Here is a 16,355-nt window from a genome sequence, read left to right as displayed (position 1 = left end):
AATGCTGCCCTGTACAAATGCAGTCAAGCAAACTGAAACAAATGAATTTTCTCTGTACAAAGTTGAACAAATAATAAATAATTTAGAAAGAACAAACGTTTTCACTAAACTGGTACTCACTTCAATCCTGTCAGTTCAGGCATTATTATATTCAGTCCTTTCAGACATACTGAGTGAAAAAGTAAATTGTTTTCAGGACAAATTACTAGTACACTCTAAGGATCTAATATCCCATAGTAAAACCTTAAGGTTCTTTCTAGACTAGATGAATAGAAGTTATCCCTGAATTGTTCAAAATGTAAATTCTTTCAAAAGGAGATTATTGTCGTAAGTCATAAAGTTAGTAATACAAATGTTGCCCAATTTAATTCTCAGAAGGAGGTCAAACGAATCCAAGACATCAAAATAGATGAAGTAAATGAGACACCCAAACAACAAAACTGTAGAAAATCCATCACGAATATAACACAGAATATGCTTAAGACCTATAAGACAAGAATAATTGTTAATAGGATTTAGAAAACAAATTGCCTTAATTATAATAATCTGGCAAGTTGTGAAAAGGGAAAAAAAATGTTAATCCTAAAGTGAGTAGTGAGTCTAATTCTAAGAATAATGAAGATCATATGTCTGAAGACGTGGAAAAGAAAGGAGAGGGAAAAAAAATTTTTCGAAGAAAGTTTAAGCTTTTGTAAAATCTCTCTTAATAAGTAACTTATGTTCAGTTTTACATGTTTTCTAGAGGAATTGCACTTAAAGAAATGTCAGTTTTGTCTGTAATAATTGTTGTATTTTGTAATAATTTAATCATAGGCCTTTGTTAAAATAATGTGATGCATGACAACATTATGTAACACTGTTAACCCATGTCCATATATGATGATTTCAAAAGACGTGCGAAGTGTGATGTCATCATGTTAAAGATACCAAGCAATTTTAAACCTGGTTTTACTCCATTTTTCCCAAGTAAGCAAACAGACAAAATGTCAAGTTTGCGCCTGCAATTGATGCAAGACTAGCTGATCCCACAGGTAGTGCAAGACCAAGGCAACTCGTGGTAAAGGTGGAGCAAGCTCTGATCACTAATCTTAATATTTACCCTTAATGCCAAAACACATCTCCAAGAAGGGGATGTATGATGTTTTGTATTAAAGGCAAGGGCCACTACCCAGACCGGTTTCGACCTTTATTGAGGTCTCATCAGTGGGAGCCAGGCTAGAAATACCAAGATTTAGTAATGCAGAGCTTGTAAGTATTTTACCAAAACAAGTTACCATAAGGTGTTGTTATAACCTTATTAAATAAAAATCTCAGGAGGAGATATAAATGTAGAAAGTATTTTTAACTTGGGTATAGTTATGTTAAAGATACCAAGCAATTTTAAACCTGGTTTTACTCCATTTTTCCCAAGTAAGCAAACAGACAAAATGTCAAGTTTGCGCCTGCAATTGATGCAAGACTAGCTGATCCCACAGGTAGTGCAAGACCAAGGCAACTCGTGGTAAAGGTGGAGCAAGCTCTGATCACTAATCTTAATATTTACCCTTAATGCCAAAACACATCTCCAAGAAGGGGATGTATGATGTTTTGTATTAAAGGCAAGGGCCACTACCCAGACCGGTTTCGACCTTTATTGAGGTCTCATCAGTGGGAGCCAGGCTAGAAATACCAAGATTTAGTAATGCAGAGCTTGGTAACTTGTTTTGGTAAAATACTTACAAGCTCTGCATTACTAAATCTTGGTATTTCTAGCCTGGCTCCCACTGATGAGACCTCAATAAAGGTCGAAACCGGTCTGGGTAGTGGCCCTTGCCTTTAATACAAAACATCATACATCCCCTTCTTGGAGATGTGTTTTGGCATTAAGGGTAAATATTAAGATTAGTGATCAGAGCTTGCTCCACCTTTACCACGAGTTGCCTTGGTCTTGCACTACCTGTGGGATCAGCTAGTCTTGCATCAATTGCAGGCGCAAACTTGACATTTTGTCTGTTTGCTTACTTGGGAAAAATGGAGTAAAACCAGGTTTAAAATTGCTTGGTATCTTTAACATAACTATACCCAAGTTAAAAATACTTTCTACCTGTGATGTCGTCATATTTGGATGTCAACACATGACCATACATATATGGATGTTTCAAGAGATGTGCACATGCGTACAGTGGAAGTCCGGGCCTTTATAAGCCGAATCATCAAGATGGATTTTGTCTTAGATTTCTCAATCTTCACTTACCTGGTTCCACTGCCATGGGAAGTATAGTGTTGATCGTCGAGACATCTTACTAAGAAACATTGCCGCTATGTTAAGGTCCTAAAGGGCATAGAATAATTGCTGACTCAGACAAAGAAGAAACTTGGTAGGGGATTAAGAATGAGCTGGCAGACATAAAGAGAACAAAAGGAGCACTTTCGTGTGGACAAAAGACTCGTATAAAAAACAGTGCTGAATGAGAATTGTACGTACTTATATGTGATATTTGCAAGCAAGAAATTACATCAAGTGTATCTGTGTATAGGTAGAATAAGATTGTGTAGGTAATATCAAAATAAGCTCACTCTAGATGTGTCTTAATGTCAATTGTGTATAGGTAATTATTGTAAGGATAAGAAGACTACTGTACTAGATAATGTAAATTGATATTAATTTAAACTTACTCAAGGTATGCATTATTTTCAGTTGTTTTTGTATGTATGACTAGTGGGATATTCTAGATTGTGATTTAACTCTAAGGATGGAAACATAGAAGTTGGAAGTTTATTTTCCACTTGGTTAGACTATAATAAATTTAGTTTAATCCTTTACCCAAGTGTAGGCAAACAAAGTTTGCGCCTGAAGTAGTTCAGGACTGAGGCAACTCATAGCAAAGGTGGACCAAGCTCTCATCATTCCTTGTCTCAGTATCTCCCATAATGCAAAGCACATCTCCTTGCAGACATGTATAATGCTATGCATTAAGGGAAGGGCCACTACCCAGACTGGTTTCGACCTTTATTGAGGTCTCGTCAGTGGGAGACAGACCCAGAGTGATGATACTAAGGCAGAAGCAATGGAGAGGTTATATTTACTTATATGAGTTGCCAAAAGGTGTACCACCTTATTATTAATTTACTCTGGATTTAGAGAAAGATGTTGGAAGTTTATTTTCCACTTGGTTAGACTATAAATAAATTTAATTTAATTCTTTACCCAAGTGTAGGCAAACAAAGTTTGCACCTGAAGTAGTTCAGGACTGAGGCAACTCGTAGCCATTTGCTACGCGTTGCCTCAGTCCTGAACTACTTCAGGTGCAAAGTTTGCTTGCCTACACTTGGGTAAAGGATTAAACTAAATTTATTACAGAAACATAGAACTGAGTCTGAATCAGGAAGAATTGAAATTGAGAAAGACTTGTAATGTGTGTGTGTGTGTGTGTGTGTTAATGTGGAGCAGACTGGGTAAATATTCCTTTTTGATTTAATCCATTTTCAGGATTAAATCACATTCATGTGCATTGATAGAATTAATTTAATTAATTCTGTCAATGCACTCCTGAAAATTTCAACCCTGCAAAAGATGAAGTTTAAGTGAACAATAATCAAGCCATGACTAATTAAAAGTAACATAAGCTGGGAATGATAACAATATCTACTTTGCCTTTAGTTTAAAATCTTATAATCTCACACTCAGTACATAGTCTAACTGGTGCAATCGTAAAACAGATAAATTTGTTAGACTATAGAACATGAGAACGTAAGTTGGTTTCGGCAGTCAACCTTTCATGACATTTCACGAAGTTTAAGTAAAGAACAAATAAAGATGAAGCAGAATCAACAACTAACGAAATAACAGAGAAATAAAACAAATGGTGTAACCAGTAGGAATATAATATTAAGGAAGAATATAGGAGTCATTTCAAAAGTTTTTCATACTGCATTCCTTGTTAAACTTAAACATTTATAAGCTTTCAGTATCTTGTATATTTTTGTATAGTAAATCATACACAAGACCACAAACCCTATAACACAGCACTATCATGGGTGGGTTGTCTGTTAAGGAGAAAGAACAGATCTGTAGACCCTTTTTTGAAAATGTGGGAGTGTATTTATTCATTGAAAAAGTGCTATGGAGAAGGCTGTTCCAAAGGATATAATGATGATGGGATGAAGGAAGATGAGAAGTCGGTTCCATAAGTTCGGTGTTGAACTGAATGTGGTTTTTGACCAATGGCTGCATTTTTTCTTACATAATTTCAGGAATGTGGAGGGATGATATTGGCCAGTTTGGTGGTGGTGCAACATCCATGAAAATACCTATAAAAGCATAATGCAGAAATACTGCATTTCGAAGAAGGTGGTTGGAGGAAGGCTGAAAGAGGAATCATCTCTTAAGTGGAGTTCCCCTTTTGTATATAATTAAGAATCCTTAAGGAGATTTTGGGAGCACCACCTCAAATGTGAGAACAATATTCTAAGGTCAGACAGGTTTAAAATTTATAGTGTTAGCAATTGAGCAGAACTGAGCAAAGAAGTAATGTTTTGAATGAAAAACAATCCCAAGATTTTTGAATTCTGAGGAGGCATCGATGTGATGTGATGTGCTTATTCCATGATAAGCTAGATTGTCAAAATCAACCCAAGAAGAGAAAAACTGAACTTAATTGAAGATCATATTTTCAAAGGTCAGAGGTAAAATTTAAGTAATCAATAAAATGTAATCTCCATTATGTCTTATTACTGTTGCTCAACATTTGGCTTCTTGTATTCCTTTCAACAAACCATTTTTATTGATGTTCTTGATAATTTGGATCACTTCAGCAAGAGAAACCTCATCAGTGGTTCTTTCAACTTAGGAAACCAATCAAAGTCTTGAAGATTCATGTCAGTATTATTATACAGGCATTATACATTTGCCATCCACACTTTTTCATAAGATCAGGTACTTCATATGAAATATGGTTTTCTGAAATGAATTGAAATGTAGAATCACATTTAATAAAATCTTGCTTGCATTAGATGTTAAACTAATAGTTCTTGCACTCCTTCATATCTTCCTTCTTATGTAGTTGTATGAAAACCGACTTCTTCCTGTCTCTAGGACATGATCCTGTCTCCCATATCCTTGTATGTTTGTTTGTTTCATTTAACAATCTTTCAAAGTAATTACTCCAGACAACTAGAATATCTTCATCTTTAGTTTTCGTGTCACCTTTATTGTACTTTTTTCTCCATTTCTAAGCTTTTTCAATAGTCTCTAAAATATTTTGACATCTTCCTGATATTTATTTTCTGTGTTTTTACCATAGTCTTCCTATGAATTTTGTTTAGCTAGTTTTACACATTGCTTTACTTTCTTACATTTTTCTCTGTGTTCTCTAGGAGCATAAGCTAACTTACTTGCAGGATCTTTTAATATGCTTTCTTCTTTTCCATGGCTGCCTCTTTAACTTCCTGAGTCCACCATGGAGTTCTAATTATTATATCCTTATGGATAGACTCAATACATCCTCTCTGGCTGAACAATCAGTGTTTTCTTCAAGAGAGAGCGAGAGAGAGATACATTCATTCATTCTGATTCAGATTTGGCCAGTGTAAAAGGATTCCACAACTTTCTTTGAAAAGACATTCATATTTAAAACTGTTTCTCTGGAGAAGATGAATTTCATCCCACAAGATACTATGTTTAGTATCAGTACTATGCTATGCAAGACCAGATCTTTTGAGATTTCAAGTTATAACAGAGTGTCGATCCCCCCCCCCTCTGGTATATGAGATTTGGTAAACACCAACTAAACATGGAGGAAACAGTTTAATTGGTGTTTAAACCAACTAAACTGTTGGTTTAAACATACCATTACAAAAGATAAGAGATGAGAAATTTTGTTGATAGGAAAATATGTGATTGAGGTGAAACTTCTTCAAAATTTTGCCGGTAGCTTCAGAGATGCCAGATGTATTGGATTGGATGGGCACCCTATGTTCTAGCAAAGAATCCTTAGATGTTGGAATGTAGGAAGGTAATTATCCATTGGATTTGATAAGAGTTGTATCCATTTAATTCCATTAAGTTTTGACAATGAGAAGCTTGTGTTGTAAGCCTAAGGGAGAAGAGCAAATATTATGTGCGCTGCTTATTAATGGCTTCACAACACCAATTTTGAAGAAGTTTCACCTTAATCCCACATATTTTCCTATCAACAAAATTTCTCATCTCTGAGATTTGAGATAGACACTAATGAGCATTCTATTAGAATATTTTTCTCCATTTTATATATATGATCTGTTTCAGAAACAATAATTTCAAATATACAATAATAAAATACAACCAGATATAAAGAAGAGATGTCCTTCTACTTCCTTTTTCTTGTTATGTCTGATTGTGCTGAGTGATTTTAAAAGGAGGTGACACTTATGTATATTGCATACTTCTATGGTTTTATTGAACATTTTGGGCAGTGAAATTTGAATGTGAATATTAAAACAGTGTAAAATACAATAACATTTGTATTATTATTTATTCTGCATAATATGCAAAATTCAGCCATACTTATCAAAGTTAAAGGAGTGTTTCCTAGCTGATGCTGATTCTAAAAATAGTCTCTTAGACTCATAGTGAAAAGTTCAGGTGTTCATATTATTCATAGCAGTGATTCAAGGTGTAAGCAACACTAGAAGAATAAAATAAATAATTTATTATTAAGTTACTAATATTTTGCTGGATTTCCAGCCAGCATCTTCACAAATTACAGCAAAACACACACTTAACTAGATTGTTGCAGAATCAATTTGAATTGTAACTGAAAAAGAACAAATGTCCTATCATACTACCTGATATGGACTGAAGAAAATAAAGTTGAGAGCTCAGGTTAAGTATGGTCTATGACTGTCATCCTGATCTTTGAGAAATTAATTCAGCCATTCTTATCAAAGTTAAAGGAGTGTTTCCTAGCTGATACTGATTCTAAGAATAGTCTATTAGACTCAGTGATTTCTATGCCACATGTGTATCTTCTTCCATTTAATTCTGTGCAAATATGTACAGTCCTAATTCCATACTGAGCAAATGTAGCTTACATATTCTTCAAAGCACATGTTAACATATCTGCCGGCCTTTCCAAAGTAGACTAAATTGCAGGTCCATGGAAATTATAACTCCAGGATGTGCATGAGATGAAAGGTGCTTAAGAGAAAATATAAATGTTGCTTCTGGATGCGTGGTTTGAAATTGATGTAGAGATTATATTTATAAAGAAGTTTAGCTATTTTTTCAGATGTATTCGAGATATAGAGGTTACAACTGTCAAATGGATCAAAGAGAAAAATTATCACTCTTCTGAAAGATTCCTCTACTTGCCTTGTTATGAATCAGAAACCCACTTATTCTCAGAAGAAAAATGCATATAAATTACTGATTTAGAATATAAATTGAAGAAAACAAGACACTTCCATTCGTTGATGTGCTTGTCTCAGTCATTGAGCAAAATAAATTAGCATTCTGAAAGTGCAAGAGATGAAACTGATGAACCATCAATTTCATCTCTTGCACATCCTAGAGTATAAATTTTCATGTGCCTCCAATTTAACTTTGGACAATCCAGCAGATCTGTTAACAGCTGCCTTTAAAAATATTTTAACTACATTTGCTATAATTAGTATGTTAAGTTGGGAAAATTTCAATATCTACATTCCACTTCTCATCCCCCTAATCAGAAATGCAGTGTCTTAAAAATATAGTGCATCTACCATTCCAGTCAAAACAGCAAAAAATAATAAGAAATGGGCTACATAAGTGAGTGAGTCTTGCAAAAAATAGTGACTGTATGAACTAGAAATAATGTCCTACAAAAATAACCAAAGATTTTGCAAACATGCAAAAAAAAAAAAAAGTGTTGTGCATGTACTTTACTTTACAACAAGAATATCACAGATGAAACAATGTGACTTTTGAACCAGCTGAAAAAAAAAAATTCTACAATGCTAAGCAGCCTGTCAAGAATCAGATGTATATAAAATTGTGTATGCATGGGGCATGTATTATGTCAGACAGATAGGATTTTCACAAGAAATAAGGATGATGAGAAAGAAAGATCACACAAATCAGGTCTAGCTTATCATACTATAAATGATAATCATTAGTTAATGTGGCATCTAATAACAATGCCATTATTGTAATGTTCTTTTCGACCACTGATTATATACAAAACACGTTTAAACTGGGTTTAACTGGTCGAAGTTTGTTTTTTTTTTTTATTGTAAAGTATAGCCTACTAGTTTTGCCGACTTGACTGTTGTCTTCATCTGGGCATACAAGGTGACAAAAACAGCTTAAAAAAGATCAAAAAACAAGCTAAGGATATCAGGTTAAAACATAAACGAATGATAAATATTATCTAAATTCAAATAAAATGCTACATCAAACTCATTGAGCGTATATGTTATCAGTCATTATTATACATGTATGATCTATAATTGGCAGCAAAATTGAACTCCGAAGGATATAAATGCTTTCTATAAACATCCTGGTGTTTACAACATTCCCTGCTCTTGTTGTTTAAATTATATAAGACAAACTTCTAGAAGTCTAGAGATATGAAAAAAGAACATATCGGGGACATTAATAACAACAGAGAAGACAAGGCTTGGCGGTCCATTTTTTCAATACCAATCATAGCATCGAATGGGATAAAAGTACTATGCTGTACTTGGAAGAAGATTTTCGTTCCGCAACATCAAAGAAGCTGCAGTAGTTATCCTTTCAAGAGGCAACCTGTATTAAGGGATGATCCTTGGTGACATATGGAAAAAGTCTCATAAGATCACTCAATACATCGGAGTTCAATTTTGCTGCCAATTGTAGATCATGCATATATAACGATGACTGATAACATACACACTCCATGAGTTTGATGTAGTGTTTTATTTGAATTTAGATAATAATAAATTTAGTTTAATCCTTTATCCAAGTGTGAGCAAACAAAGTTTGCGCCTGAAAGTATCTTCAGGACTGGGTTAAGGTGGTACACACCAGGGCAACTCGTTGCAAAGGTGGAGCAAGCTACCAACACTCCTATCCTAGTATCTCCTATAATGCAAAACACATCTCCTTGCGGATATGTCTATTGTTATGCATTAAGGGAAGGGCCACTACCCAGACCGGTTTCGACCTTTATTGAGGTCTCTTCAGTGGGAGCCAGGCCCAAGTCGAGATATCAGGCAGAAGCATTTGCAGGTCATCTCCACCTATAGGAATTGCCAATTGGTGTGCCACCCTTTTTTATAAATTACTCTGGATTTAGAGAAAGATGTTGAAAGTTTATTTTCCACTTGGTTAGAGTATAATAAATTTAGTTTAATCCTTTATCCAAGTGTGAGCAAACAAAGTTTGCGCCTGAAAGTATCTTCAGGACTGGGTTAAGGTGGTACACACCAGGGCAACTCGTTGCAAAGGTGGAGCAAGCTACCAACACTCCTATCCTAGTATCTCCTATAATGCAAAACACATCTCCTTGCGGATATGTCTATTGTTATATAGTGTTGGTAGCTTGCTCCACCTTTGCAACGAGTTGCCCTGGTGTGTACCACCTTAACCCAGTCCTGAAGATACTTTCAGGCGCAAACTTTGTTTGCTCACACTTGGATAAAGGATTAAACTAAATTTATTATTATGAATTTAGATAATATTTAACATTCATTTATATTTTGACCTGATATCCTTAGCTTGTTTTTTCATCTTTTTTTTTTAGCTGTTTGTCACTTTGTATGCCCAGATGAAGCCAACAGTCAAGTCGGCGAAATTACTTTACAATGAAAAAACCTCCGATCATTTAAACCCAGTTTATATGTGTTTTATATACAATGCCATTATGTTGAATGTAACAGCCATATTTGTACATTTAAGGAAGTCTTAGAAACTGCATGCTATCCATCTCAATCTAATAAAAATCAAGCCCTTGTCCTAAGCCATTCTTGGTCAGCATATGTGATGAGCATTACACAGCACATCACTGATGAAGCACTTGTTGACATTTCAACATAATATGAACTGTCATTTTGCGATGATTGCAATAATATGAATGTATGTTTCATTCTGCTTTTATACATTTTTGAAATGATAAACAGCTATGTTACTGATGAAGACTATGTTAACGAAATTAAAATAGTCTTATTCAGAGCAATAGAGAAAAGCCAATAGATGAAATACCCTTGAACTTGGTGGTTACCCTAACCAAAGATTTTGACATTAAAAAAGAAAGTTCAGAAATGACTGATATAGGAAATATCGGCATTTTTTTCTCACTCATCACAATGTGGTGAGTGAGAAAAAATAGTGAATTTTGGATACCGTATGAGCCTTAAGGCAGTATAAACTAAGGAGTGAGACTGACTCTTTAGGTCATTCATCTTGCACAGTGAGTCTCACTTTGCATGAACATGCTTTGCTTGTGAAGTGTTTCTATAGGAAAAGGGAAAATGCTGCAACATTGCTTTGTAAGTACAAATGCCTAAAGACATTGCAAAAAGGCTCAGCGACACTAAATGCAGTTTGACGCATTGTTCATTGATGTGAAGAGACAGGCATGCATTTTGAGAGTACAACCATGAAAAGGGCATAAATCTGAAATTTTGCAAATGACTGAAGGTCTGCAATTGCAGTTGTTGAACAGTCAAATGAGAATTGTCTTGCTCTGTGCTGTAGCAAGACGATTAGATTTGCCATACACAATGGTATGGAGAACTTTGTGTAAAGCATTATAATGCTCCCCATATAAACTTGACCATGGCCAAGAGCTGCAAACAAATGTTAACAACCCAGAAATGTTTGCATTGCCATTTTTGCAATGCACGAAGGTGAACAGGGATTGGGCTTGAAACAGCCTATGGAGTGATGAAGTGTGTTTTCATGTTTGTCTTTTCATGAGTGTTTACTGTAGAACAGTAAACACTCCAAATTGTTGCATCTTGGCTACAGAGAATTCCTTTACATTTCAACAAGTTCCCTTACATTAGGTCATAGTATGGATAGAATTTATGGTGAATTTATTTCTTCCAAGAAAAATCACATATCAAGTGATTTTTCTTGGAAAAAAATCTATCGAACCAGACCTGTGATCCCCATGGTCATGGCTGCTCATTATCGAGATATGTTGAGCAGTTTCATCATCCCACAACTACAACAAAGAGGGTGCCTGAACACAATAGTGTTGATGCAAGATGGAGCACCTCCCTACATAGACTGTGAAGTTCAGCAATCATTGCATCACCATTTCACAAAGGATAGAATAATCAGTTGCTTATTTTCTATGAAATGGACTCCATGTTTACCAGATCTTAACCCTTGTGGCTTTGGGGGTTACCTTAAAAGCATGGTATATCAGGTCATAGTTCTTCATCTAGAACATTTAAAAGACAAAATCACGTCATGTGTGAAACCCTTTGGCAGATCACATACGTTCCACTGTAGACATTCTATTATATAGTGAAATCTGTGGAGTATTCATAACTAAAAATTCACATGTATACGACAGTAATTAAATATTAATAATATGTAGATATTTTGTCTTAAGTATTTTAAGACATCATCAGTACAGTTATTACAAACAATGCTAGGAATTATATTCAAAGGAACAGTTAGTGTGCATGCTTACATTGGAATTACTCTATGTGTACAGTAGTGTGTTTGAGGACTAAAAATATTTGGCTGTAAATTAAAATTAAATTAAAATATATCTGATAAATGTATTTTATACAATTGAGGATAATTTCCCAGCCCTTTGAGATAGTTAGACAGTCATTACGGTTAAGATTAGGTCTGTGACGTAAGGCTTCAGCACTTTCTTTATATAAACACTCATGTTTATATAAGGACCTATGTAGCAACTTGGTGTTTTTCCATTGGATCCTATGGTTAGGATTTTCAACTCCATGTTGAGCCAGATTTGTGCGGTTTGATCAGACGGATGTGGTTTTAGATGCATTTACTTATAGATCTTCCTGTTTGCCCATAGTACGACATCTTACAAGAACATGGAACTTTGTATATTCCAGGTAGCACTGTAGACAGTGCTGTATATTGATATCAGCTATTGGTCCTGCGCAAAGGCCAGCACATTGAACACCACCTCAATTGAGCATCCGGATCTCCTTGAGAGCTTCTTGCAACATGTTAACTCTGTGATTTTTTTTTTTTTTTTTTTTTTGTATCACATTATTTTATGAAATGAGTGAAATAAATATCATAGAATAATTGTGTTGTCATTGACTCTGAATTATACCACAGTCACAATAAAGGTGCTTTAATTTGAAACATCCTGACCCTGTGCATCATAGGGCATAAAAAGCTAGTTTTTTTTTTTTTTTTTTTAAGTGGTCATACTAGACTTATTTAACATGAATACCTTGATATACTCTTTTCACTCTCTTTGAATAATTTTCTCATGGAACTGTCCTCTCTCTGTGGGGCACCTGTTCATTATGGAGGGGACCTCCCAGTGACGGTAATGTCTTTTTTTTACTATCCTTTCTTCCAGGATAGTAAAAAAACTAGGATTCAATGCTGTGCCACTGTGTTTTCTGTGCAGTGCAACCTGTGGACATCTAGAAAGGGATTCTGTTAGTCTTGCACTACTTAGTCATGTACTTTAGCAAGGTGGACAGTCCAGAATGGCCTGGCCAAGATCAGTTGGCTGTGGACTTGCCTGCAAGGGTCAATGGTGTTTCAGTAAGTCTCTCACTCCATGGTCTGGGATTGGGATCCAAGCTTGCTATTGTGCTGGTATAGCATCTAGGGTAGCCCTGGCATCCCACTCCTGAGCACATTCATTCCTTGTCGGTCAGTGGGCGTACATGTACGGCTCTGTGGTGAGTAGGGAGCTCTGGCACTGAACCATAAACTCCTTGAGCATGAATTCTTCATCCTCAAAAGATTTTAGGAGGCCTTAGCAAAGTTCCAACCAAGTACTGATATCATAGATACAGCATTTGGTAACAGCAGTAAGAAACAAAAGCTATATGATACTAGTATAAATGTACCAGTGTTTTTGATCATCCATGCAACAGGTGAAAAGCCAATAGGGAAAATGTCACCCTTCTTTAATCAAAAGGGTTCAGAAAGACTGGTAGGACCTCCCAAAACTGTTAAGAAATTGCGTTTCCACAAGGATATCTGGTGATATCCGTGTGGAAACATCGTGTCAGCAACATTCTGAGAAACTACTGGGAGCATCATCAATTGGTGGATTACCAATCACAGTAATACCTCATAAAACACTCAATTCTTGTAGAGGAATGATATCAGAATGGGATCTCCTTGATGTTTCTGAGAGGAGATATCTTCAGAGCTTAAAGATATCGGGAGTGATGGGTGGTGTGAGATGCACCCTGATACATAGGAATACCTGGTTCCCTGGTTCCAGCCAGGAACACAATCCTTACTTTTGATACAACCTAAGCCTCCAACATCTGTAAATGCAGAGTATCTCAACTGTCCTATTAAAGCATTAAATGTTAAAAATATGGGCATGCCCAAACTTCCTGTCATGGCTCTACTACCTGTGCCCAATGTGGTGGTAAAGAGCATAAAAAGTCTTGCTCTGAAAAAAATAAAAATAAAAAGCTGAATTGTGTCAACTGTCAGGGAGATCATCCAGCTTACTCGTGCATGCCAGAAGTGGAAAGATGAAAAAGAAATACAAAAAATTACAACAGAACAAAACATATATCAGGATTCAAAAAAGAAAGTTAACCACTACCCCACCTGCTCTGAGATACTTGCATGCTGAGAAAGTAACAGTTAAGAAAATGTCAGCAGCTACTCAAACCCATATGTCTATTCCACTGTTTGATAATTTCATCATACCTGAACTTATGGTCTCGAGTGCTTCTCTGTTGAGTGCATCATTCTCATGACCGATGGTCTTACTCCAAAAATGGTTAAATTCAATGAGAACCCACTTCGAAACAATTATGGCAAAGATATCGTTAAAGATAAACCACCAGACATTTCCACAGAAAAATGGATACTTTGGTATATACTGAAAGTAAATGAAACCTCCCAACTGATCCTGTCACATCAGATGTATTGAATATTTTACCAGAGGAAGAGATGGACACTGGCTGTCCATACTTCCCAAAAAATAATTGATAAATTTAAACCTGACAAAGATAAGTCCTCAAACCTCCTGCAAATCAGACAAGTCTATAAAGCCAAAGAAATAGGAAAATTTTTACAGTGGAACTGTCATGGGTTTTGCCAAAATATCAATGATATCAAGATTTTGTTGCAGAAACACAAACCTTTCAATTTCTGTCTACAGGAAACATAATGTGGACCCTACTTTAATGGATTCCACTATTGTATGCAAGGATAGAACTGCAGGTGGTCCTGCTCATGGAGAAGTAGCTATCCTGGTAGGCAGTCATATTCCTTTCCATCATGTCTGACTTAATACTGCTCTGGAAGCAGTAGTGATTCACCTATCCATTCATGCTTCAGGAGTGGTTTGCATATAAAACTTTCATCAGTATATTTTGATGGTTTGTTCTAGTGAGTGAGTTTGTTATAATGGTATTTGCTGTAGTGGAAGTCAACTCCATATTATAATTACAACTAGATTTCAATTGTGTGTTGAAATTTCAGATATAGAAAAGTTCCTGGTGACCAGTGTACTGGAGGATGGAATCCTGGAGAGTCCAAAGAGAAATCTGTGAGAAAACAATGCAAAGAGGGAGACAAAGATCTTGTTGGAAACCTTACAGCTGACAGTGGGGAAAATGTTTGTATTTTTAAGCATGCCATCTGTTTTATATTTATTTGAATATACATTACAACTTGTTATTTCTTATATTATAACTGTCAGGCTTAAGAACTTTTAGATGAAGTAACACTAGTTTTTTTAGCAAGAAAAATAAAATACTTGTCCATATGTAAAAATCATCTTAATCTTAATGATTGCTTTTATCCCAACATTTATTTGCTTAAGGAAAACAGTTAGAACTTCAACCATGCAAAGTTATTCTGAGATTATTAGAGTGTAATAATTCTGAGTAGAATCATTTAATTTTTCATTCCTACCAATTCAGTGGGGCCTCTGAGAAGAGGACAGTATCATCAGCAAATCGGATTGCTTATTTTCTTTTCTACGATATTGGTATTCTTATTGGTCCATTCAAGTTTTTCTGAACACCTGATTAAGTGTAACAGTAAAAAAATCTAGGGGCTATTAACTCACCCTGTTTAGCACCTTTCTTGACTGGGAAGTATGCTCCCTTTCTTTCTGTGCATGTCACTGCTTTAACGTTTGCTGTAAATAGCTTGTATTAAATCAATATGTTAAGGATAAGGTTAATATTCATTATATTAATCTTATCTAGAGCATCTTCTAATGATGCTCTTCCATTTTTCATTTCAACGGCCGATCTTTGGGGTTAGAATGTAGTTTCATATAGAAATTACTTGCTGTTTTTAAGATTTCTTCTTTCTTGTTTGTGGGTACTGCCTTTTCAATTTTTTTAGTTTGTCAATCCATCTCTTTCAGATAGCCATCTCATCTTTTGCTAATTTTAAGCTAGCATTATTTTCCAAAGCATTCTTTATTAATACAGTGTTACTATTCTGCATTGCCCTTTTATCTCTCTCTCTCTCTCTCTTTACAAGTTTGTTGAGTTCAGTATGTTTGATTTATTTTTTGGCAAGTCATTCCTACTCTAAGAATATTTTTCATTTTCTCAATAGTTCAGTATTTTTTGACAAGAGAACCATGTCGTTTTTCTCCTTGATAATACAGTTATACCCCGAGTTATATAAGTAATGCATTCCATAAACCTTTACGTAACTTGAATTTTGTGTGAGTCGAATTTGTAAATTATATACATACAATACTGCATGTTGTCTGATCTCTATGTAATCCCTTTCTTTTAAAAAGTCTGACTAGGATGAGATGAGTTTAGCTCCTTGGAGGAATACTTTATTATAGTTACATTAAGTAACCTGCTAAACAGGCAGATAGCATCTTTCTAGTCAACAGGCTATGCATGTAGACTTGAAATGGCTTGTCAAAAGTTCTAGGTTTGGTTCCTAAAGTGGAATTCCTATATTATTTAACTCGTATCATATTCATAGCTACATATACTAACCTTTCATAGGGAGAAGGGGAAGAATGACATTAAAAATAAAATATAGAGCTTTCTCTGTACTTACCAAGTATTGCCTCAGTTATTTCACTCAGTTATTTTACTTTAAAAATTCTTAACTGCTGAGATGAATTAAATTACTCAGGTATGTAGGGTTTCTGCTTAGCCTCTTAACAGATATGCAGCTCTTTAATTATACAATCAAGTAGCGCATGCCTTTTGGCAGGAAAGATCTTGGTTGGAATCCCATG

The 16,355-nt window shown here is 35.2% G+C and overlaps 1 protein-coding gene across 2 annotated transcripts in view; it reads left to right on the top strand.

Moving 5' to 3' along the window:
• The window catches only part of LOC150109287 (sortilin-like), a 508,125-nt gene that overhangs the window by 399,893 nt on the left and 91,877 nt on the right, over window positions 1–16,355 (top strand). For both annotated transcript variants that reach the window (XR_016549652.1, XM_090406996.1), the window contains exon 22: window positions 14,612–14,747. Coding sequence is in view for 1 of the 2 variants with exons in the window: in XM_090406996.1 (XP_090263122.1) it covers window positions 14,612–14,747 (136 nt within the window). In the remaining variant the exon portion in view is untranslated. The remainder of the gene's footprint in view (window positions 1–14,611; window positions 14,748–16,355) is intronic.

The sequence above is a fragment of the Typopeltis vanoorti genome, chromosome 2 (assembly GCF_054136105.1).
Source record: "Typopeltis vanoorti isolate ZY-2024b chromosome 2, IOZ_Tvanoo_1.0, whole genome shotgun sequence".
In the NCBI taxonomy this organism is placed as follows: domain Eukaryota; kingdom Metazoa; phylum Arthropoda; class Arachnida; order Uropygi; family Thelyphonidae; genus Typopeltis; species Typopeltis vanoorti.
This window is presented reverse-complemented; position numbering and strand designations above follow the sequence as displayed.